Genomic DNA, 26,764 nt, shown 5'->3' with positions numbered 1-26,764 from the left:
ATATGGGCGCCAGTTCTAATCCCAGCAGCTCCACTTCCCATCCAGCTCCCTGCTTGTGGCCTGGGAAAGCAGTCGAGGACGGCCCAATGCATTGGGACACTGCACCCACGTGGGAGACCTGGAAGAAGTTCCTGGTTCCTGGCTTCGGATCGGTGCGCATCGGCCCGTTGCGGCTCACTTGAGGAGTGAATCATCGGAAGGAAGATCTTCCTCTCTGTCTCTCCTTCTCTCTGTATATCTGACTTTGTAATAAAATAAATAAATCTTTAAAAAAAAAATCCATCCCTAAATCAAACTCTTCCTGTCCTGCTTTATTTTTTCATCATACGATTCAGCTCTATTTATAGGTTGACCATCAGCATCTAAACCTGCATTTCCATGTTTAAGAAATCCCCTACCTTATGTAACTTTGGGTGTGACATGAAGACTATTTTCATTATAGTTTTTGAAAGTCAGGAATTCACTTGCCCAGCTTCCCTTGGGTAAGACAAAGGGTTATGTGAGCTATCCCAATCAGCTGTCCACAAATTAAACTCTGTTGGGAGCAGGTGATTTCTTAACTAAGCAGAGATGTGCAGAATCCAATCTGGCAAGGAATAGCATCAGGCAGTGTTCTTTGTATTGTAAAGTTTAATAGTCCTAAAGACAAGAAATTAACCTGTCAACACGTATGTACTAGTGAGCGTTTTTTTTCTTGCACTTCTTTTACTGTTATAAAAATGTGGCTTTGGAATATGAAAGCCTGAAAGATTTGCTGCTCACAGTTTTGTTCTTCAGGACAGGTTAGCTCTTTTGTATATTTATTATTAAATTTGTATAAATATTTAAGAAGACCTGGCCCATAAAAATATGATTATTACATAATTACTGAATTACACCTTCAGTTGGATCCACTCGTGATTATAGATCGTTTAATTTAAATTTTGCTTTCACTTTAGTACATGTCTTGATTTTTTTTTCTCTTTTTTAGGTCGATATGCAAAAAGGAGTCAGGAAAAGATCTTGAAGAGCAATAGTATGATTTTGGCCTGTTTATCTTTTATATATTTGTCTTGGAAAAACTATCCAGATGAAAGCTGGCACTTTTAAAAAATAAAAAAGGAAAATTTCAATGTTAGATATAGAAACTGACAGTATCATGCATAATTATCTATGCAATTACACTTGCACATGCTTGAAGATTTTTATCCAGGAATGCTTAATAACATTTGCACGGTTAAATGAGACAGCAGAAACAACTGGAAGGGCCTCGGGGGCATGGTCATCTATTTAAGCATCCACTTGGATTTTCAACATAATTAGTCATATAATTGTGTGCCTAAACTTAGTAGATTCATGTAAGTAATTATAAATTATTAAAGAGCTATGCTTGTAATGTTTTGCTCTCTATTTCCTGCCAATAAAATTACCAAGGAATATACTGCATTTGCATTTCATCATATAAATTTTCAAATAGGATTACAATAGAAAGCCCTGGATAAAAGTGAATGAACAAGTGAAGTCAGCCAGATGAGAGGTAGTTAATGTAGTTCTTTGGACACTGATGTTTTCAGGGAATATTCCCATGAAGAAATCACAGCATCAGTCTACTCATGTATACCTACTTAGATTTTTGTGAAAATTATTGTAATTCTTTGGCTTATGTAGTATTTAACTCAACTGGTTATTTTTTAAATTTTTTTAATTGGGAAGGTGGATATACAAAGAGAAGGAGATACACAAAGACAGATTCTCCAACTGCTGGTTCACTCTCCAAGTGGCTGCAATGGCCAGAGCTAAGTTGATCTAAAGCCAGAAGCCAGGAGCGTTTTCTAGGTCTCCCACACAGGTGTAGGGTCCCAAGACTTTGGGCCATCCTATACTATTTTCCCAAGCCAAAAGCAGGGAGCTGGACAGAAAATGGAGCAGCTGGGATCAGAACCAGTGCCCATATGGTATCCTGGTGTATACAAGGTGAGGATTTAGCCACTAGGTTATTGCGCTGGGTTCATCAACTAGCATTTTTAAAATACTGCAATATTAGGACCCAAGAGCTGGATTTAGTAGCTTCCTCTTGTATAGTTTATTTTCTTCTTTTCATGATGCTGTTAGTAATAGTATGAACTCAGGCTAAATAAGTCTGAATAGCACCTATGTCAATCACAACATTTTATAATAGTTATTTTGACCCACTTTCCTGCTTCTTTTGTTATAATTTTCCTATTGATTTTGAAATGTATCATTTCATTTTTTAATTTTTATCTTGAGTTTAAAGAATGTACAGATTTGAGAACTACATATCCCTTCCCAAAACCTTATAGGACAATGATATCTTTGAAAACAATGAATTAAGTTTCCTAAGATAAAAGCAAAAAGTATACTGCATTTGCTGCTAGTACAATGAAATGCCTAATTTTAATTTAGCCTTATATCACCAAATGCTAAAATAAATTTTTTAATTTATTTTTAAGTTCAGATGTCTGATTTCATGCTAGAGATTAATAACAACTTCCCCTAAAGACAGAAAACTAATAAACAGAATTATCTAGTTTTCCTTAGGTTTGACAAAAGTCCAACTTTGTTTACCTAGGCATAATGAAAGACTATTCACTCAAAATTTTCAGTTGAAGCTTCAAATGAAGTAAAAGAAAGAAAGAAAGAAAGAAAGAAAGAAAGAAGGAAAGAAAAAAGAGAAGAGAAGAGAAGAGAAGAGAAGAGAAGAGAAGAGAAGAGAAGAGAAGAAGTCCTTCATGGCAGTAAGGGGTTTGAAGATAGTGAAAACTACTTAATATTTTTTAAAATATTTATTTCATTGGTTCAGGGATTTAGAATGTAAGTTGATTTAGCTATAGTCAAAGACTCATTTCAGGAAGGTCAAGACCCTGGAAAGAATGAACTGGCATTAAGAAACATGCTAGTATTTCTTTTTCCTGCATTCTTGGCCAGTAGATCCCAATCCCAAAGACAGACAGACATCCATGCATAGTGAGAACAATCATTAAGGATCGTTGTTCCAACCCAGCATCACTGTCAGCATTGTGATTTTCTATGAATTATACTATAGAATCTAGATATAAAAAGATCACTCTTGTCTGAGTATTAATAAAAGGAAGAAAAATGAATTCTGGATTCATGGACACACTTTGTTTTTTTAAGGACGTTAGTGATCCTTTCGACTCTCTGGGACACAGCCAATGCAAGAAGATTACTACCACACAACTCTCATGCTAATGTACTAAAATATAAGGAAAACAGAAACAATAGGTACAGACCTAAGAATCTTTTTTTAAGCCCTTCATCTGGGAAAGTTCAGTAAAGAATTTGAAGCCAACAAAACTTGTGCTTTCTGTATGTTCATGTTTTACATATTAATGATTATCACCTCCTTTTATTTTTGTTCAGAAGAAATTTCATGCATCAAAATGACTAAAGGGTCCTTTCTGAGGAAAAATTAAATAAATACAGAAGATGATTTTTTGCTAATTCTTTCAGTAGTACAGAGCATTTAGCTAGGTTGGTGCAGTAATTGGAGTAAAAGAACATAGATAGAAGCAGAGGTTAAGACCCTCCCTTGGAATGAAACAAATATAAGTCAATGATAACTGGTTTCTTCCAGAACTTCAAGCTCTAACTTTTTTACTGATAAACATCCAAGCATTTACTTCAGTTTTCCTCTAGTTTAACCTGCTAACTATCATTTCACAACCTTGAAATTGAAGATAAAATTGAAACTAAATTAGATCAGATAATCATAGCTACACTTTTCGTGGAAGTAATAAGTTCACTACGTTGGAAAGTTACAACTGGCAACACCATCAGCTACCTAAAAGAAGTAGTTTTTGTTTGAGCAATCAAGAATTCTCTTTTATTGAACCAAGGCAGCAGATAGAGAAGGAGACTCTCAGAGGGAGGAAAAAAAAAAAAAAAAAGAAGAAGAAAAGAAGATCTTTCAACCCCAGGGATCTAGAGCTACATTATTATTTCCCAATGAAGTGAACATTAGTTTCTAAAGAAATACTTTATTCTTAAGGAAGCAAGTTGCCATTTGTGTTTGAGAATTTACAGAAGATATATTTACTATCTGTGTGCATTCACTGCATGTGAGTTCCACAATCACTAGATTAATGAGGAAATTAAATTTAGGTCCAAGTTTTTCTTCTTAATCTTAAAACTTGCTAATTTAGTATAGAGTTGTGTTTTTGAGATGTTTTCCCTTTAGGATTATTTTGTTTTATTATTGGCTGTTGAAGTCATTAGATTCCCTATGTTTTTTCTTGATATTAGAAACACACAATCTACTATGATTTAAAATGATTGAAGATGCATTAGTAAGTAGTATATAGAGAACACACATTAATGTTTCATTTCCAACCTGACAATAACACTTGTTTTGAAAACTAGGAATAGAAGTTTAAAAAAGATAATTTTAAAGGATTTTTGCCTCTGAAACAATCACAGGCCTACCAGCTGGCCACAAACGTAATTTATAGACTGTTATGGAAGAGTAGCCGTCCCAGTCCTCCCACCGTGGCTCCCACTGTTGTTGGATTAGGTCACACTATGAACAAGCAGGAAGCTTTTGCAATCAGGGAAGGTTAAATTAAACACCATGAACAAGCAACTCTAACGACTGCAATGGTTTACCACAATAAAGGATTATTTTATGTTCATACACATCCATTACAGATACGGCTGCCTTTCCAGAGCACATATTGTGCATGTGTATTTAGTGGTCCATTCTGCTTCCATCTTATAGCTCCTTCTTCCCATTTTCTTCAAAATCACTGCAGCAAGAAAAGAATAAGCTGCAGGGTATCGATTTGATCTGCCCATGCTTGAGCCCAGAAACAACTTTTGTACCCCCTTGACAAGGACTGAGTCAAGAACTCTACTCAAATAAAAGGCAATTTTCCACTTTCCCAGAAGACAGAGAAACACACACATACACACAGAGGGGAATGGGGAGTGAGGGAGAGAGAGACGAAGACAATGAAAGGTAGCAGTGGTGCTCAAGTAATTGGTTTTCTGTTACCTATGAGGAAGACCTGGACTGAGTTTTTGCCTCCCGGCTTCTGTCTTGACCAGGGGCTATATGTGTCCAAGGGTACTGAAACAATGGGTGGGAAATCTCCTTGTTGACCCTTCTCTCTTTGTGTAATGAAAAGGTATATAAGAATTAAAAGCTATAATGGGCATGGGAAATGGGCAGACACTTCACAAAAGAACAAACCCAAATGGCAAATAAACATATGAAAAAATGCTCAAGTTCCCTGGCAATAAGGGAAATCCAAATTAAAACATCAATGAGGTACCACCTAACGCCAGTAAGACTGGCCCACATGAATAAAAGCACCAGCAACACTTGTTGGTGAGGTTGCAGGGAAAAGGGATCCCTACTCCACTGCTGGTGGGGCTGCAGGCTGGTACAGCCTCTATGGAAATCAGTATGGAGAACATTCAAACAACTCAAAATCAACATACTGTATGATCCAGCAATAGCATTCCTAGGAATATATCCAGAACACTTGTTTTATGAGAAACCAACATGCACTCCTATGTTCAGAGCAGCACAATCAGTAATAGCAAAAACATGGAAGCAGCCAAAATGCCCATCAGCAGAGGATTGGATAAGAAAGCTATGGTTCATCTACTCCATGGAATACTACTCAGCTATTAAAAAAAACAAAATGCAGTTCTTTGTGGCCAAATGGGCCAAACTGGAAACCATAATGCTAAGGGAAATGAGCCAATCCCAAAAGGTTAAATACCACATGTTTGCCTTAAGTTAAGATATGATGTTATGTATAACATGTTATGTTATGAATGTTATTTGTTGTGTATAAACTAAAATTGAAATGTCAATGAGGTGGTCACAGAAGGTGGTTAAGAACTCGCATTTACTTTTAACATATTGGTTACTCATTACTATGTCAATTAATTCCATAATGATGTAAATTTTTGCTGATGGTATGTTGGAGCTTTTAATTGATCGGGATGATACTCTGCTGGCTCTGCCTTCAGACCAGAGAGGGTATACCTAAGAAGCCGTTGAACTTGACTGGACAATAAGATGCTGGACTCTATGTTTGTATATGCTTGCACTGGGGGAATCTCAACTGAACTTGAACTGTGGTTATGCAACAAGGTGGAGGAATCCACCATGGTGGAAGGGTTTGGGGAGGGGTGAGGAGAATCCAAGTACCTATGAAACTGTGTCACATAATACAATGTAATTAATGAATAAAAAATAAATAAAATAAAAAAAGAATTAAAAGCTATATAAAAATATAGATTTTACTAATATGAACTGTAATGCTTTATTTGCTTAAAATATCCCCTTAATGAGGAATTGTGGTTAGTTCTAGAGGAATTTATGAACAACATAGCTTGATTTTGATTCATAGTGGTCAAAGAGACTTGAAATGAAATCTTTTGCTGAAAGTCATGAAGGTGGCTGGTACTCAACATAGCCAACAGAGCGAGTATCAGCATCAGTCCAGGGTGTCCAGCAGTCCGGAGAGTCAGCCCCAATTACAATTTTTTTTTAACCTGCGTAGTGTTTCAAAATACATGAACAGAAATAGAGATCTGCCCAATGATAACATACTTGTATGAAGCGTGTGTGTTGAATTTTTTGTCTAATTCTCTAAATTTCTTGGGCCCAGTGCAATAGCGTAGCGGTTAAAGTCCTTGCCTTGCATGCGCTGGGATCCCATATGGGCACTGGTTCTAATCCCGGCAGCCCTGCTTCCCATCCAGCTCCCTGCTTGTGGTCTGGGAAAGCAGTCAAGGACAGCCCAAAGCTTTGGGACCCTGCACCCGCGTGGGAGACCCTGAGGAGGCTCCTGGCTCCTTGCTTCGAATTGGCTCCGCTCTAGCTGTTGCGGCTGCTTGGGGAGTGAACCATTGGATGCAAGATCTTCCTCTCTGTCTCTCCTCCTCTCTGTACATCTGCCTTGCCAATAAAAATAAATGAATCTATAATTCTCTAAATTTCTCCTCATTGACAGTACTGTTTAACAAAAAGAAGTGGCTTATCCTTTTAGGGAAATGAAGACATTTGGTAAAATGATATCTTAACATTATTCTAAATAATTTAACAAATATTTTAAAAATTGTATATGCTTATGGGGTAATATGATAATTTGATGCAAATATCCAATGTGTGATGGTCAAATTAAGTTAATTAGTATTCCCATCTTATACATTAAAAAATTAAACGCTTAATAATTGTACATATTTATGAAGCAATAAATACATACAAAATATGTTGATCAAATCAGGATGGTTAATGTCTTTTATCACAATTTTATTTTTGGAGATTCTGCATCATTTTTCTCTATCTATTCCTAATTACATCGTGGGTTATTGTGTATTAGAGCCACTCCACTGTGCTGTACAACAATAGCAGGTATTCCTCCTGTGTAACTGTACTTCGGTACCTCTGATCTAGTATCAATCTAGGTTCTGTAAAGTGGTAAGTTCATGCCTGAAAGATACAAATATGGAACTAGATATGAAAACCTGCATGACATTAAATTTGATACCCAACAGTAAACTAGGATACACTAAAGGCAAAGGGGGAAAGAAGGCAGTTGGGCGGGAAAGAGGAATTGTACACCATTATGCCTTACATGGGTATATCATTATTATCTTAGAATTTTATCTAAAGGGCTGGTGCAATGGTTCAACAGACTAATCCTCTCCCTGAAGTGCTGGTATAACATATGGGTGAAGGTTTGAATCCTGACTGCACCACTTCTGATCCAGCTCCCAAGTTTATGATCTGGAAAAGTAGCAGAAAATGGCCCAAGTTCTTGGATCCATACACCCATGTGGAAGACTTGGAAGAAGCTTCTGGTTTCTGGCTTCAGATTGGCTCAGCTCTGGCCCTTGATGCTATTTGGAGACTGAACCAGCTGATGGAAGAACTCACACTCTCTCTGAAAAATTGCTTTTCAAATAAAATAAATATATCTTTTCAAAAAGGAATTATACCTAAAACCACATTGAATCTGTTAAATGCTAATTAAAGATTATGATAAAAAATGAAACAAGCAAAAAACCACACAACCAGGGGCTGTGTAACAAAATCATGCCTGTAAAAATGTTAAATGACTCATAAAACTAGAATGACATATTTCCACTCAAGGAACACTTTGTGTTATTTGTAGAAAACTGTGTTTTTCAAGAACGAAGTGACTTGTGTTTCCTTTATTTCTATATTCAGAAAATGTATTCTAGTGCCTTGATAACATTCATACTCTGTTACAAAAAGAAAGTGCTTTAAAATGATGTTACTGACAAAAGTTTTATCAGTGAAGTGGTTAATAATGTTGGTATTCCAATTACATTTCTAGGTTAACACTGTATTCAGTGATAAGAAAAAGTTTGCTCCCATGTGGGTGTCTCACATTTGGGTTTGGGATTTACAAAATGCAAGATAAATTATCTTCATTAAATAACAATTTTTCCCTGAACTATAGAGATAATGCTTCTTGTAAGGAAACAGACCTATATTCTGGAGAAATCAGTATAAATTCATAGGCCATTAAAACCTTCTGGAGCCAACCAATTTCAGTTGCTTCAGGCTTGAATAATTTTATTGAACTGCAGTACATTTGAATTCAGTCTATGTGCCTAAATTTTGGAGGGAGAATGTATTCTTCTTTTAACTTTGGAAAGCGAAGGAGAAAAGTGAAATCAATCCTTTCCACCATATCTAAGAGTATTAGGAGGGTATGAAGGTGCCTGTCTAGTCCGTGTTGCCTCTGAAAGGTACAAAGATGAGAGAGAGGGGTGCGAGGAGTCACTGTTGTATTTCATCTGGAGACCTGCACACTCTGACTGCTCTATTCCCTGAGGGGCCATGTTCCTCTGCTTAAAATACTGCCTGCTCTCTGAGGTAATGATTTGTTTGGAGCATCACACTCTCAGAGGTGAAGATAACTGCGCAGCTTTCATAATGTGTCGTTCAGATCTTTGATCTACTTTTTTTTTTTTTCCTGAATACCGGGCACCTCTCAACCACAAGATTAAAGATGTCTTTTCACAGAAGAAAGGCAAAAAAAAAAAAAAAAAAAAAAGTTGAAGACTTAAAAGCTGCTCAGATTTCCAAATAATAATTTTGTATTTTTTCATTTTGTCAACATCATGTTTGGCAAGTGTCATCCTTCATTCACAGGATAATTGGGTGGTAATCAAAACACAGTTTTGGGCGGATCATAGGCTTTCTAAGGAGATAGGGAAACTGCATATTTTCAGAAAGAGGTTAGTAAAAACTAGCTTGTGATGAGGACTTACACCCTCATTTTGAATTCCATTTACTTCAGCAAATATTTACTCGTAACCTTCTAGGTATCAAACACTGTGTCTTTTGTGATGAATAACAAGAATCAGGACCTGCTTTCTGGAGACTTAAGACTCCTGATCAGGCAGTTAAAACAATGGTTCGGAGAGGATACAAAGTGCAGAGAAAATGAATGTCATTCAATTCCAGAAAAGGGGGAGGAGCCTACGCTAAGCTGGGAGGGAACTCAAGAGGTTTGGGCATCTGAGAAAGACACACGTATGTAGTGTGTGGGTGTGTGGACATGGGGGAGGCAGGAATTGGGAAATGGAAATGGTCAAAAATGCTGAGATGTATTTAAACAGTAACCAACTGGGAGCCAAGAAGTTTTTTGTCTGTTGTTTTGAACAGTGAAAAGATAGAATGAGATTTGTGGTCCAAGAAATATTTTTGAAGCATTTAAAAAGCAGACTTTGATGAGCTTTGAATAAGACTATTTCTCTGTGAACAAGAGTGTTTAATAATGTCCTACAGATCTTGTTTCTAAATAGAATGACCACCCCTAAGAACATTAGAGAATTATGTAGGAGAATTCACTTTGTATTTTCACCTGAGTGTGAAGAATATTTTTAACTTTTACAACGACGAGGTTCTTTCAGGCATAAATTTCCCATCTCAATGAAATGGGGTATATTTTTATAAAAATCTAAAAAAAATGCCCCCATCCAAACAGCTGAATTTTTTAATGTCTGCATAAAATTTTGAAATTCATTTTTTTGTTCTGTTTTGAAGCCTTTGAACCAAGAACATGACCTCATAAAAACAGAGAACTAAATAAATAACTTGATAAAGCAAAGCAACAGAACTTTGCTAAAAAGCAAAACAATCAAACAAACAAAAACCCAGGACTGCAACAAATAAACATGGATCTGATCAGCAGATTTTATTCAGGGTTATTTTCTCATTATTACCATGTGATGGTCAGATATGACCCCCCCCTCAAATAAATCTCAGCGTGTGAGTGGTTTCATTTATTGTCTCCCAAACTTTTATCGCATAGAGAATAATATATTCTTTTCATATAGTTTATATTTCATTTGCTTTTCCATCTACTATTTTGGTAGACAAAGTGAGAGTTTAAAAAAATAAAGAACTGAAAACTACAGAACGTATCTCCAAATATATAATGACAAACTGCATCTTAAAGTAACCAAAATATTGTCAGAGGCTTCACTTAATAATTGCCCATACATATTTTTGGAGTGTTTGAGCATACTGAAATTCAATAAGCTGTTCTTAAAGATTCCATAAAAACACTGCCATGCATGTTTTTGGAACCAGACTTTCCCTTACTTTATGACTGGAAGGCAGAGAGGGCTAATTAATATTCTACTGCACTCAAAAAATCAATGAGATTCTTTGGTACCTAATTAACTGCTATTTACTACATGTTTTGTATAGAGGAAATAAATGCTTGAACAGATTACTCCTTCATCAAAATAACATAAATGGAAAAAAGGATCCTAATCAACTCGGAGATACTTCTTCAAATTACAAAAGCCTTACCTTAAGACTGTAAAATGTTGGATTTGCAAACAAAACAAATATGTCAGCTCCAAACCCATCTTAGATTTCTGAATTTTTGCTTGTTTCGTTTTCTGTTTTTAAATATCCTACTCTGAAGTTCTTAATGGGACTAGAGTTGTTGTGGTTTGGATATGGTTTTACTCCCAAAGGTGCGTGTATTGAAAGCTTGGTCCTCACAGTGTTGCCATATTAACAATCTGTCCTGTACAGGGTGGGAAAGAGTGGGAACTTGGAAGTCCAGCTCCTTTCATGCCCTGGCGGTCTCTCCCCGTGTTGCCTCTCTCTCTTGCATCAGCTACCCCCATTTTGAGGTATTCAGCAATGAATTCCCACCAGAGGTAAACCAATACCAGTGGCACTGCCACGAACATCTAAAACTGTGAGCTAAATAAAACACTTTATAAAGCACTAAGCTTCAGATATTTTGTAAACAGGAAGTGGACTAATGCAAGAATCAGCCAAATTGACACCAAAAAACTGAACCTAACATTTCCTCTGATTGGTTTCAATTGATTATTTTGACTCTTTTTTTTTTTTTTTTTTTTTTTTTTTTAGGAAAAAGCGGGAAAAACAGAATGTAACAAACTACTATCCAGTATTTTCTTAAGTAACATTCAAATCCAACTTATTCAGAAAGAAGAGGAAAATTAATTATCAATCAGGCAAGCAAATGAACAGAATAGACTAGCATCAATCAACATTTGATCTTGTCTTGAAGGTACCGTAAGTGTCAGAAAGTATGTTTAAAACTTACAAGCTTATCTCACAATAATCACAAATAATCAATACGTATTGTTGACTATTTAAGTTAACTGAAAGAAAATTGATCAATTTATCATTTTATGCTTCCCTTGAAAATTAAATGTACAATGTACATATGCCATTAAAGTGTATTCAACCTGCATGTAGTAATAAGTTGATAAAGTTAACTTACCTTTCAGATTGAAATAATCAACATGTTTAGTGGTATCCCTTTTTCAATGGAAATGGACCAACAGGAAGAGTGGCCTGGAAAACCAGTGGAGGATGGCCCAAAGCCTGGGTACCCAGCACCACACATAGGCAACCCGACCCAATAAGGGACTCCTGGCTCCTGGTTTCAGATCAGCTCAACTTTGACTGTATCTTCTTCTCTCCGTAAATCTGCCTTTGCAACAAAAGTAAATAAATAAGCTAAAGTCTTACCAGCAACCATATCAAGTTCAATGTCACTTCTGCTCTCCTTCCAAGACAGCAAGGCATCAAGGCTGTTGAGATCTGCAGATTCTATATAACTGCTCATGGCCAGCATCATCTGATCCACTTTTGCTATTCCATAATGAACTTTGGTCTCATCCATCAGGGACACATTCATTAGCTCTACAGTTGTATCAAAAGCTTGCTGGAATGATTTAGAAGCCTTGCTGTAGTCTCCCTAAGGGAAGAAGAGATGTGTTTTGTTCTATTAATTCTTAATTTTTGTCTCACCATTTCACATATTTGCCCCCCTTACTCTGATAAGTCCAAGGCTGATCTTTATTCAGAAACAGCAGTTCATTTTCAAGAAAATAAAAGATAGCAAGCAGGCCCTTATTTGACTAATGTTCTTTTAAAGAATACTGACTATATACTATCTAATATCTTGAAATGAATTTAGTAATATAAATTTCTATCTATTAGGTTGAACAGAATGAACTTCAAGTTGTTTTGAATGAAAGTTGTCAAAAATATTGGCAGTTTTATAAGAGTCAACCTAAAATACAGTAGCAAAAAGATATATGGGAAAGAGCTAATCAAGCATACTATTTGGATACAATTCTACGAATGTGGTCCTGGGTATACCTAATGAAATATATATTTTTAAACTTTTTATACATTCATCTGAGAGAGTAAGGCAGAGCAGAAAGGAAAAGAGCAGAGGAGAGTAAAGGAGAGGAGAGATTAAGAGAAACGTTGAGAGGAGAAGGGAGTGGAGAAGAGAGGAGAAAAAGGAGGGTAAAGTGGATGCTGTGTGGAGGGGAGGGGAGGAGAGGAGAGGAAAGGAGAGGAGATGAGAAGAGAGGACAGGTATAATCTGTTCACAGATTCAATCCCCAAATGTTCATAATAGCTAGGACTGGGACAAAGTCTGGTACCAGGAACATTACGCGGCTCTCCCATAGGTGGTAGGGACTCAACTGCTTGAACCATCAACTGCTGCCTCCCAGGACGTATTAGCCAGAAGCTAGAATGGAAGCAGAGCCAGGATTTGAACCCAGAGACTCTAATGTGGGAGGCAGGCATCCCAGATGGCACTGTGCCAAACTTCCTTCTCCCTTAATGAAATATATATTCCATGATAGGTATACGAACTCTAGGAATCCCTCCCTGTTTTTTCCTCCTGCTATATTTGTCCCACACCCCCACTTCCCCATATAATCCGAGTAGTATAGTCAGTTCAACGCATTGTAGGCATAGGCCAAGGCAGAATATCTGGTATCATATTGTCAAGGTAGAGTTAACCATTTCTTTGGGAGTCCTCCTTAATGTAATATATATATAATGTAATATATATATAATGTAATATATATATAATGTAATATATATATATATATATATTTAAAGATTTATTTATTTTTATTGGAAAGACCAATTAGATTTACAGAGAAAAAGAGATACAGAAAAATCTTCCATCCACTGGTTCACTCCCCAAGGGTCACAACAGCTGGCCATAAGCAGGAAGCAGGATGGGAATAAAAGAGCTGGGATGCGAATGGTGCTCATATGGAATTCTGGAGCTTACAAGTAGAGGATTTAGCCATTGAGCCATAATGCCAAGTCTTAATGAAATATCTTTAACTATGTTCTGTTTCCAGCTAGAGCAAGAAATCTGTTTCAGTCATTCTAAAGGAAATGTATCTTTTTGTTCTATCTACTGACTGTTTTGCTGCTCTTATTTTATCCTGTGCATGCCATTCTTTTAGAAAGCATTTATTTTTCATGTATTCAAAAGACAAAGTGACAGAGGCAGAGATGATGGCAGGGAGAGAAGGATACAGAGAGAGACAGAATCTTCCATCTTCTCTTCCTTTCCAAAAAGGGCTGGACCATGCAGAAGCCAGGAACCTGGAACTTCCAATCAGAGTATCCCACATGGATGGCAGAGGTTCAGGCATCATGGGTCATTATCTGCTGCCTCCTAAGATACATCTGTCAGAAGATGGTTTTAAAGTGGAAGTGTTAAGACTCAAAATACTATTGCAATATGCAAAGTGAGAACCTTGAGCAGGCTTGCCCCTCTGTGTTGGAACACCTGTTTCACAAGTATCATTCTTCACTTAGCATGTTGATGTATCCAGGATTTCTAAAGAGTATGGCAGCACTAGAACAAACCAAATGGTCATTTAAACATTAATCTCTTTATTAAGTCCTTTGCAACATTTCAAGTTGCAAAGATTCATGTCTTTTTTTTTTAAGTCCTCAAGTCTCCTAAAACTGTCCATAAGTAAAGGGTTTCTATAGCTTTTATTACGGTGAGAGTCCTTGTTAAATACTTCATATAAATCATGTTATTAACCCTTACCAGTCAGTTGATACGGAAAATAATCATATTTTACAGACAATGAAACAGAGCTTCAGAAATAGGCTATCTCCTGCCACCTTCAAATCTAAAAATCTGCTCTGAAAATTTTTTTCCTAAGGAAGTTATTACTTCTAGGATTGCACCATGTCTTTAAAGGCTTCTGAACACAAAATTTCTTTTATTTGCCAATTCATAACCCATGGGAGTTATTCTTCCTTGTCTCCATATATTATCCCTTCCTAACATAAGCAAATAAACAAACAAAAAAGCATGCACATTTATCTGACAAGGAACTCTTACAAGAGAAAATGTATTATCATGGGTTTTTAAGTCATTTTCACACAGTATTTTATGAAGGAGATGGACGTACCAGCAATTTTAGAGCACGCACCACGTCAGGGAAAAACATATCCTCAACTCAATGAACTACTCTATCATTACAGAGTTGTCACAGTAGTCAAACTGATGACATACAGAGGTTGCTCCATAGTGAGCAGCAGGTGAAACTGGACTTCCATGGCAGTTAAGCTCCATATATAATACTGTCTGTCATATGCCAACCATGATAATTTAGGTGAAGCATTTATCCAAGGCATTCATTTGAGCTACTGCTAAACAGAATCCCTTCATATTAAACCAACAGGAATTTTATTTATAGAAGTGAACAATTATTTCTAGTATTTGAAAGTATAAAGCAGAGTATATATGATAAAAAGATGACTTCATTAGGAAAACATTAAAATGATGTAAATTTAAAATACCCTACCTCAAAAAGTTACAAAGGAAGGAGGGAAGGAAGAACAGAGGTAGGAGAGAAAGAAGGGATAGGAAAGAAAGAGGGAGGGAGAGAGAGAGAGAGCAAGAAAAGTATCTTTATATTTTTAGAATTGTATTTATGAGCTATATTAAATCAGTTCTCTTTATATAAAAACAAATAAACAAATGAATAACTATACAGATGATATCTATATGCCAATGAAGTAAAATATGGTTGAGAACACAAATACTGAAGATGATGAAAATAGAAATTGGTTAAAATTAGAGGTTGCCTAGGCAGTCAAAGATAAAGGATACAAATTAATGAGAAACATTCAGACCAAACATCTGTTTAAAAAAATAGAGAAGTATAAATATCTAATTATTCTTCTATTTATACCTCTTACGCTAGTTAGCTTTAGGCTAACTAATTTAGAAGAGTAAAATTATTTCTTGGAAATTGTAGCTAAGGATACACTTATAATACATTACACTAGCCAAAAAAAGATAAGATGAGGGACACTTCTAGGGGGTGTACCAAGCAGAGGGATGAACTGCACTGTTATTAGGATGGCTTTTAATGGTTCAGAAGTTTTTGAAGTGCTAAAATATTTTGCTCATCAACCCTCTCTGAGATTCTTATTTGGGCACTAGAGTAAATGATAAGCAATTTAGATACGGCCCCTTCTCTCATTAAGCCTATATTCTAGAAATCACTGACAAAAACAGGAAAATATTGAAGTCATGCTCTATAAGGTGAAGAAATGAGGAACTAATTTAAAGAAACAGGAAACTGTGCTCAGAAACTGTCCAGGAAAGAAAGTAAACCTGGCCGAGACATTCATTACTGTCTTCTGGATGAATGTAGGACATTTTGGACCAAAACGCACCCCTTGAGCTTGCCAAGGCAGGCATTATTTGAACAGGCAGTGTATGAAGAGGTGTGTGGATGAACCATGCCTGGGTGGAAACGCCTACAACTTCCTCTTCTCAGCTGACCAGCCAGCTGCCATGCCCCCTCTTCACTCCCTGCTCCCTTTCTAATAAATACCTTCTGTAAAAACAGTGTAGGAAACTGCAGCTGGGCATGGTTCCTGGCCATTTGCTTGGCTGCCTCGTAAAAAATTTTTCTCTCTACAGAAGACTGTGGTTTCAGTGTTTGACTCCCCTGTGTGTGAGCTAGCAAATTCATGCCGCAGCAACACAATCAAAACTGGGAGAATTAAGAGATAAGTGTTACATGGAACCTGTAACACTTAAAAAAAGAGGAAGATCTTCCATCCATTGATTGTCACTCCCCAAGTGGTCACAACAGCCGGAACTAAGCCGATCTGAAGCCAAGAGCCCAGAGCCTCTTCTGTGTCTCCCACGCGGGTGCAGGGACTCAAGTCCTTGGGCCATTCTCAACTGCTTTCCCAGGCCACAAGCAGGGAGCTGGATGGGAAGTGTGACTTCCAGGATTAGAACTCATGGCCATATGGGGTCGTGGCACATGCAAGACAAGGACCTTAATCACTAGACTAACGTTTAAGCTTGAGGATATACATAGCAAAAAATCTCAGCAATGCACATAAATCGAATATAACTAATAATCTGAATAGCAAATAAATTTTTATTCTCCATCATAAAAATCCTGTTATGGTATTATCTACTTAATTTATTAAACATTCTAGTTATGAGTAACCAGATATTAATGGAATCACCAAAGTATATGATTCAACTTGAATTTCTGAATACACGTGTATTTGAAGACAGCAGAAATACCTGAAATCTTTCAAAAGTTATCTTACCATAGAGATAGATAAATAGATAAAAATGAACTTCTGATAATTGACACAGCCTTTGGATATTATTTCATGAGTTTGTCATTTAAACTAGTCTCCAGAAATCAAAATTTAATGAATAAAATACCCACTGGTAAGATACAACATTTTGGCAAAGAAGTTAAGAAAAAATACAAGTTTAAAAATATTTCCCTTCAGGAGAATTTACTGTTTTATCTTCCTTATGCTTTCTGCAATTAGGGTAATACAGAAGATACTCGATTTTCCCATTATGCTAAAAAAAAACCTGAGTTCGTGGTGGTGTTTGGTGACAGGAAAAATTCATTTGTGCTTTCTGTACTTCTGTTTTAGAGCACAATCCTAGCAAATGTGGGACTATATCGCGCTGACATGAGAACCGTAATAATCATGATTTGCTGTCATCCTGAGAATCTATAGAGTGATGGGCACGAGGAGCACCAGACAAACAAAACAGACCAGAGGGGAGAGTGCGCAGGATTGGTGCAGCTCTCAAGGGAGACTGGAAGGAGCAGCCAAGTCAGGACAGGGATCAGAGGAAGCAGACAAGTGAGGAAAAGAAACCAGAAAGAAGCAAGCACAAGACAGAGGGCCGGGCTGGGTAAGAGAGGGGAAGGGAGACAAGGCACAAATAGGCTTTTGAAAACGTTAATTTTTCATATGTGAAAGTATCATGGTAGTGGGGCAGGGGAAGAAAGAAGGGGAGAAAGAGGGAGAGTCACAGAAGAGAGGAAGAAGAAGCAAGACAACAGGAGAAGAGGGGACATGTGAAAGAAATGAGAGATATTATAAGGGGAGGTAGAGTCGCTAAAATTTCATTCTTTGTTTCTTCAGTTACTCCTGGGTTGTCATCACTTCTCCTTAGGGAGCTGGCAGGGGGCATCTCAGAATTTAGAGAGATGAATATCAGCACAGGCAGAAGAATTCAGCTGTTACTATGATATTCCTTCCAATTTAAATATTGCAAACTGCTGCTCAAATCCAAAGTTGCTTAGAATCTTCAGTGGTCATTTATATGCAAATATGGAGACTATATCCCAAATGACATAAAGATACTGGAAGAAAAAAATGCTTGTCTTCCTAGACTTTGCATTGTGCAATCAATTGCATCCTGCAGTCCCAGTCTGCATAACCTACTAGAGGAAGGTGAGGATCAAACTAGAACAGACTTTGTCTTTTTGTTCTGTTTGTAGAATAACCAATGATATTTTACTAAAATCCAAAATTTACACAAGTTCCCAGATGAGCCAAACAAAATGGTCAGAAGTTTTGTTTGTTTTGTTTTGTTTTTGAAGGCAAGGAGGGTAAAGAATCTATATCTGATTGCAAAGTCACAATATTATTAGTGAGGGCTGTGATGTTTAATATTCCCATTGGTTTCCAACAATCAGGCTTGTCAATCTACAAGAGAGCACACTCCAAGCATCTGGTTGCTGCTTTAAACCAATGGAATTAGATTACCACTAAAAGGTGAAAACATACCTCCCCCTCAGAAAAGTAAAGAACACCCACACTCCAACAGCCATCTCTGACAACTTCCTCTGTTTGTGTTTTACAATAGTGAATTAGGACAAAACATAGATTTGCTAATGCACATTAAATCACCAAAGTACTGAAGACATCTAGGCTTTTATTCTATAATATTTCTAAGACTGAGCTCATTAAATACAAACAAGAAAGAAAGAAGTCTTGGCAGAACAGGAGAAGCAATGCATATTTGATCAGATCAAAAAGGTATTATTAATAGCCTATGGCCTCATCCATGATCTAGCTGTTCTGATGCCTTGAGTTTTCTTGTTCTTCCACTGCTCTGTGACATCATTTGCTAACAAATCGCATGAATTGGAGGCACTTGAAAAAGCCTGGATTGCACAGGTGTATATGACCACTTACAAAATACTTAAGCACATCCTTCCCTCCTTATTTACATTAGGATGATAAATTTTGGTCACAAAAGGTTCTTTGCGGGCAACCATTCCTCCCAGAAGGAACAGTTTAAGACTAAAATCCTCTCTCTAAAGGGGGGAATCCTGGGGACTTGGAATGACCACATGAAAATAGTGGATGTCACTGTCATCTGGTTCTGCTTTCACACTGGGAACTGATTCTGTCTGCAACCGCTGGGTTTCCTTGATGCTCCTGCATCCAGGGCAGCCCGGCTATCTTGTCAGATCCCCTGAGTTCTGCCTCTGGTCTCATCTATAGCACCCTTCATCTCATGCACAAGTGAGAATTGACTGAAAACTCCAGAGGTATGCATAATCAATAAAAATTTCTCCATGAAAAAGAAACACATATACTCACTTTTTCGTTATAGATGTCTCCAAGCATTGTACTTTCTCTCACAATATCTAGGTTTTGAGAAATGCTTTTTGAAATTTTCAAACACTTTTTCAGGTATTTAACTGCTTCCGTTGTATCTCCTTGGCTGGAATAAATAAAATAGGAGACTAATGATATGCTATTTCACTGAATGAGAAGAAGGCATTTGTGTCTAAGGTGTCAGTGTGCAAGATGGCTATCAGGATAATGAGATGTAAAGAGCAAACAATAAATAAATATGTAGCTTGCTTTTGTTGGAGTGTATAATGAATTAAAACTTAGAATTTTCAAACCTTTAGGATTGCTGATGGAAATGTAGAATGAGGCAGCTGCTTCGGAAATCTTCCTCCAGAAATTACACAGAATGACTGTATAGCCAAGAATGCCGCTGCAGAATATGTGCCCAAGAGAAAGACATGTCCACAAAGAAACAAAACAAAACAAGACAAAAATACCCTTGTTTGTGAACATTCACAGCACACAACTTGTAATAGGCAAAGGAATGAAGCCTTGCATCAACAAAATGTGAGGTATCTATACAAGGGAATGCCATGATGTAGTGATACATGTTACAGCAAAGATGAAACTTGGAAACATACTGAGTAAAAGAGTCCCACAAGAAAGATCACAACTATATGATTACAACTACATGGGATGTCCAGAACTGGCAAATCTGAGTGAACATAAAACAGGGTATTGGTGGCTGGAGGATGAAGATAGGGGAGTGAGCAGTGGCTGATAATCAGTATAACATTTCCTATTGGGGTGAAAAGAGTGTCCTAAAATTAGGTAATGTCAATGATTTCACAATTCTGGCGAAAAACCATGAATCTCTGGAGTAGAGACTATAAAAGGAGAATTCTATGGTATATGAATTATGTCTCAACAAAGTTCGTTAGGAAAAAAAACTCTTTAAAATCTTGTAAATGGTGCTATTTTTCTTGTAGACTTCTCTCAACAGTAGAATCTCAGGTGCTACTAAACTTATACATATGAGAGTACCTGACAAAGCTAATTAAAAATGGAATGAAAAAGTTTATTTTGGTGTAAATACATATGAAAATTTGTGGGTCCACATATAGATGGCTGTATACTCCAAAAAATGTTCCAAAAAAGACTGCTTGGAATATACTAAGCATGTATATACTTTTTAAAATGAAGGAATGGTTGGACATTTGAAAAGGGTAGCACTTAGGCAGTACACACACCTGCTGAGCCTTATGTATACTGTGAAAACCTCAGAGATGGATGGGATCCAGGACCACAAACTCATGATTCTTATCAGTAACATTATGGAACTTTAAGCATAGCAAATGCCCCCAAATACACTCAGTGCTGTCCTTGAAGCATGTCACCATCAATTTGGAGAAATGTTATCTACTTGAGATCAAGTGGGACAGATACTATGAGCTGTACACAGTGTTTTGAAACATGGAGCACATTCATTGGACAACTTTATTAAAGTTTACCCATGGGCCTGGTGTAATAGGCTAGTGGCTAAATCCTTTCTTGCAACTGCTGTCAGGATCCCATTGGGTGGATGCTGGTCCATGCCCTGGATGCTCCACTTCCCATCCAGCTCCCTGCTTGTGGCCTGGTTAAGCAATAGAGGATGGTCCACATCCTTGGGATCCTGTGTCCACATAGGAGAACTAGAAGAAACCCCTGGCTCATGGTTTTGGATCAGCTCAGTTCCGCGGGTTCGGTCGATTTGGGAGTGGACCAGCAGACAGCTCTTTCTCTTTACATATCTATCTTTCCAATAAAAATAAATACATCTCAAAAAATTACCCATGTTTTGAGGATAAATTCAGTTTTACAAGGCAGCCAAACGAAATTTTAAATCAAATGTAATGAATGCAGTGGAGATCTTCAAGTGTGTTTACGTGAGTTAAAATAACTTGTATAACACAGCAAAGTGGGAGACAGGTTTGTGATACGTAAAAACCACACAGTGAATTTACAGATTGACATGATTCTTTCCTCCCCATCTTCACCCACAGCTTCAACACACAGTTGGGAATCACTGTGATAGTCATCATTTCTTTCTGCGTTTCCCCCACCACTCTCTTCAGTGCCTGGCACTCAGTCCATTCCTCCCCTTAGCCTTCTTGGACTGCTCACTGTTCACCCAAAGCTGGCTCTTTACAGAGTTTCATTCAGTGCCTGACTCTCTCCTGCAGTAAATCTTATTTGGACAGTTTCCAGAAGTACTATGGTGTGACTTGTCTCCCATGTTCGTGTATCTGGCAAATAGGTATTTCTAAACCATTCTTCCCCATGTTTCAGATCTACCCTTCCCATTGCCAGGCACACTTAGCATGCAAAGCATGTTCCTTCCAATGGTTATCCTCAAAAGGGCCATCTAATGATGAGGCTCATGGCATCTTTGGGGAATCTCTTTAGAAAACTCCTTCATGGTGAAACACTGTAAAGCCTAATAATTTAATGAAATTTGCCCAACAAATGAAGTTATCTGTAGATGTTTTTCCGTCTATTTATAAGTGTGACCCCAAATGTATCCAGCTGTTTCTAAACACCAAAGGTATGCCTCTCAAACAATGATGTAGTGCTATTAAGGTCACTCAAAACAATATGTCACAGGCTCAGACAGCATTGTCAATGGAGTTTATTTGAAATGGGAAACAGAGAGAAAATATCACCTTGCATAACCTTCCATGATTTGCATGACAATATTCATTTTCTTAAAGTGACTGGTATATTTGGAAAAAATAAGTTAGATTACATGAAAGTCATACCACATGTGTTGTGGGTATTAAAAAGAGCTAGGCTTAATCCAGCTTGGCTTCTTAGATGAGTAACTGATTTTCTCAAAGTTAAGAACTGGAAGAAACTTCAATTTCTTGATTTTTAAAATGACCACAAATTGCTACTAGGCAGCAGTCGATGTATAGCCTTGCACATAGTGTGGATTCAGTGACAGCCAAGAATTTGTATATCTTTGAAATCAATGGCTCTCACATGCAAGGCTCTCCAGTTGATTCCATCTACCACAAGCTGCATAAAAAATTCAATTTAGTAAGGCACTATTTCCTTGAAAACTAAATCATGAAATGAATTAAATAGTGTGGTTTGAATGTACATGCTGCAAATAAGTCACACAAAAACCCTGGTGTCTGTTTTTTAGGGAGCAGGATCAAAGAAATAAGAGTTTCATGTACTTGAGTACCGGAATTTATATAAAATCAATTCTTTCTCCATTTATAATTGGTGAGGAAATTGTTATATATGAGAGATAGGATGGTAACTCAGCTTCCTAAAATTATGAACACTGCTTTTAATGATTCTGTCCTCACTTTTTTTCACGTCAAAGTCATACGTAATATTTCAGTTATAGATAGATGACTTCTACAGAAACATGATTTTGGGGAGAATTTTCTATGTGGGCTTAAGACGGAAATCAGATGAGATGTTCACTAATTGTTTGATTTTTCTTATAAAATAGCTAAAAGGTAAATAGAGTTAAAAAGCACAGAATAGTAAGTTATTAAGTTAATATTTGGGTTGTGGAGCAAACTTGCGGATTTCTAAGGTTAAAATTCTTTTATCTAATTGACGTTAACTTTCAAAGCTCTTTCCCAGACTTTAATCCTTAAGAAAAAGATGATGAAATACAAGAACCTGGAGGATCCTTTGTACATGATTTTACAACATTAAGGAAAAATATAAGTGCCATTGCTATTTAGGTGAAATAAACTCATCGATGGTTAGGTTCATGCTCCTAAAAGCTGATATATTTTTGATGGAAGTACATTTTGGATTAGATTTGTTTGCTGTGTATTAGCAAATGAAAACACACATAAACAAAAAACAAGTTCATGAAGAAGGAATACAAAATAGCATAAATCAAACTACTGCTGTATTATTTGAGTTTTTTCCTCCCCAAGGGCCAACTGATCTCCAAAACACCAGAAAATTCTCCAGAATGTGCTCTAACAAATGCAGCTAGAGGAAGGTCTTTGTGTCAAAAGTGTTATGCTCTACCCCATGGATGTACTGTCGCTAGAGAAGTTATTTATTATATGTTGGCTAAATAGTTTGTAAATGTACAAGTTAGTACTAGATTTAAAAGCCAGTCTCTATGAAAGAGGCAAAAATTATTTCCTTCCAGAAAGGCTGCAGATGATTTGTGTAAGTTAAGGGACAAGGTTAAAATGTTAGACAAATATTAATTCCAGGGTTCTATATGCAGTGCACAGGTGCAACTTGAACAGCACATTATATGGTATAATCATTAAATTCATTCAAGCAGACCTTAGAGAGTTAAAAACATATATTCTGAGGAACAGGACTCTGCGGTCCAAAGAATGAGAATGAAACAGTGCAGAATATTTGTGTATCAAGGTGATTCCAGTTTCCAACTGGGAAAACAGGACGGTTAACACCCACGTCCCCTGACAACTGTCCAATTATGTATATCACACTTGGCCTACTGTTTGCAGTAGAAGTAATCAATAAAGGACGTGGTTGAGTGAACATAGATTTTGGCTGAACCAATGCATGAAAACTTAATCATTTACTCAGAGAGAAGAAATCAAATAGAGCAGAGATGAAACAGCCACTAAGGGGTTTGTTGATTGTGCCACCAAGTTTGTGGGCCAGAGATGAAAGTAATAAGGCAAATGGGATCAGTGACAGGAGAAAATGTGAAAAGCTATTCTTAATTTCACGAATTAATAGAAATATTGTGATTTTTCTCAGGTCATTTTTGGAGATTATGCATCAAAGCCTGAATGTTCCACTTTAAAGAACATATGAAATTACCAGGGCATGTTATTTCTCTGAAGGAGAAATTAATTTCCAGTTACAGCAGAGAGTTAATTTTCACACTTGGAACTTTGTGCTGACTGATTCAAAGATCTCCACTGTGGAAACTTACCAGGAAATAAAATAACCTGGGTTTGTAAGATTTCCAATTGGTATGGAATAAACCCAGAAACGGGATACTTGTAAACAATGTGTCTTGAAACCCACTTTTGTGATTCTTTTCCCTAGATTCTTTTAAGTAGTCACTCAGATGATGTTGATGAGTTATGGCATTTCAGTGAAAAATCACTTCAGCAAATAAATCAAAAAAGAAATGTATATATCATAAAGAAAATTGAGGATTTTCTTTTTTATTTTCTTGAAATATATATATTTACTTTGAAATATTTCAACTCACTTTTTGTTTCTGAACCGTAGTTCCAGTCTTTATCATTCATAAAGCAATTGTTATCATTTTAGTCCATCAAGTTTTCACTAGAATTCTAATGGGGGCCTTTTAAATGTGCATTGTTGCTATGCCACTAAAATTCTTGTATAGCTATCATCATTCAGGAATTTGCAAAAAGTGATACAGGTCCGGAATTAAAATGTTCTTACTAATTGTAACACAAGGTCTGGGCCTAACACATTACAAATGGGAAACTCTGTTCCCAAATTCCTCACCTTGAGAGAATGTGCTGTATTTTTCCAATGGACAGTTCAGAGTAAAATCTCATGAGCATTCTTAGTGCTTCCAACCTTCCTGTTTGTTCATTTGCTCAGTGGATGATGTTAGACACACACAATAATCCTAGACACAGCTATCCTCTTTCAGTTCTTGGAAGGAGATAAAATATATTTGTGGAGATGGGGTTACCATTGGTGAAAATCATGCAATCATACAGGTTAGGCAAAAGAGATTTACAGGGGATGCTGAACTTCACACACCATGCAATTTATATCTCAGCTTCCACTGCCAAGGTCTCCTTTGTTTAATCTATGTTTCAACTCTTGCATATTGCTTGCAAGAGAATATGATATGAAAGGGGTAATGATGATGATGATGATGATGAAACGAAAATTTTAATAAAAATCACCAGTACAGTCATATAGAAATACTACTACAATTTAATGGACCTGATTTAAGAGTGCTGCTGACTACCTGTATATGATTTCTGGCTTTGAAACATCTGCCCATCAATAGGTCAGAGTTTTAGATTATTGTGCACAGAGGCTGAAAGAACACATGGAGCATTCCATTCCCCTGAGCCTGCCTCTGTAACCACCAACAGTCCAGCCAAAGGGCAGACATGGACTGGAAAGCTCACTGTGACCTCGGTCCTCTCTGACCTCTGAGGAGGCATCTCTCATGCCATTCTGTGCACTTTTCTTCTAACAATGTAAAATTAAGACACTCTGTCTGCCACACACTAAGCATGGATTGCTTTATTATTGCAGTTTAATAACAAGGATTCTCTTTTTGTTTTTTTTTCTTCTTTTTCTCTTTCTTCTTTCTCTTTCTTTTAGTAAATGAGGATCCTTACAAGTAAAATTATTTATACTTGGTATAAAAGTGAGATGGGGATTAATCTTGCTCCATTATCTCCTTGTCTTAAGGCATGTTACTAGGTTACTCAACAGAATTGTTCATCTTTCTACCATATGCACACTTGGTTTCCAAATACATCAAATATAGCTACATGGTCTCCAACCCTTAACCCCTAAATAATACTTAATAGCTAAATTTTAAAAATTGGATTTTCTGTTGCTGCCAAGATGTTTCAGATAATCATTCAGTTCTCTTCTTAGCTTTGACTGTATGTGCTAGGAATTAAAATCACAGGGTGGAGACTAAGGTATTCCAGTTGAGACCCAAGGTTAATTTATGAAAGTTACATGAAGAAAACTTCTTGTGTCCTGGTATCATAAAAAATTATAAAAGCTGTCACCATCCAAGAGGAATGTTTACCACTTCATATCCAAATGTGAAGGTACAGCGCATCTCTACTTCCAAATCAAAGACAGACTCCCAATGAAACTGTTAAATATATCTTGGTGATAGAATGTTGGACTGTCTGCCATTGTCCATATCTATGATGTCAGGATACACTTCAAAAGCACAATGATGGAAATATCAATGTTTATGAAGGACTATTCTATTGTAATAATATAGGACAAATCAGTGGGGGAGGGAAGGTGAAGAGAAATCCCAGAGGTTATGGGACTGTATCATAAAATAATAAATAAGTTAAAAATATTTACAAAATACAAATGGGAAGAAATCAGATGTTTATATATGTACGTGTGCTAATCTCTAGATATGTTGCTGCTACTATTTTTAGAAAGCTGTATTTTGGATATAAGATAATTTCAAAAAGCAAGGTCTTAATTTGGATAACTTTTCTCCTCTTTATTCTATCATGGCTTAAGCTATGATGCTATCGTGTAATGTAATCATTAAATGGAGTACACAGTGACCACAAAACAAATGAAGGGCTACTCATATATTTTCAATGGAAAAACAAACATACACTGTGTATTGCTTATATATGATGTTTTAAAGAGGATATAGGAATACTGGTTTGGCACCCAACTCTTTATCTGGATCTGCTTTATGGAGAGATGTCTTAAAGGAAGGAGCATGACTAAAGCATAAACAGCAACTTTCCTCAAAGAGGAGATCTGGAAAGGTTATGGGAAGCTGGTTATTGAAGATGCTCA

At 36.8% G+C, this 26,764-nt stretch overlaps 1 protein-coding gene across 2 annotated transcripts in view; it reads right to left on the bottom strand.

The window, feature by feature from the left end:
• TTC29 (tetratricopeptide repeat domain 29) overlaps window positions 1–26,764 on the bottom strand; it is a 256,810-nt gene that overhangs the window by 53,360 nt on the left and 176,686 nt on the right. For both annotated transcript variants that reach the window (XM_058666674.1, XM_058666675.1), the window contains 2 exons: window positions 19,259–19,382; window positions 12,041–12,269 (listed from right to left, as the gene is read on the bottom strand). In XM_058666674.1, coding sequence (XP_058522657.1) covers window positions 12,041–12,269; window positions 19,259–19,382 — 353 coding nt within the window. The remainder of the gene's footprint in view (window positions 1–12,040; window positions 12,270–19,258; window positions 19,383–26,764) is intronic.

This window comes from Ochotona princeps, chromosome 7, assembly GCF_030435755.1.
Source record: "Ochotona princeps isolate mOchPri1 chromosome 7, mOchPri1.hap1, whole genome shotgun sequence".
Lineage (NCBI taxonomy): Eukaryota > Metazoa > Chordata > Mammalia > Lagomorpha > Ochotonidae > Ochotona > Ochotona princeps.
Note: the sequence above shows the minus strand (reverse complement) of the source record. Positions and strands in the feature narration are given on the sequence as shown.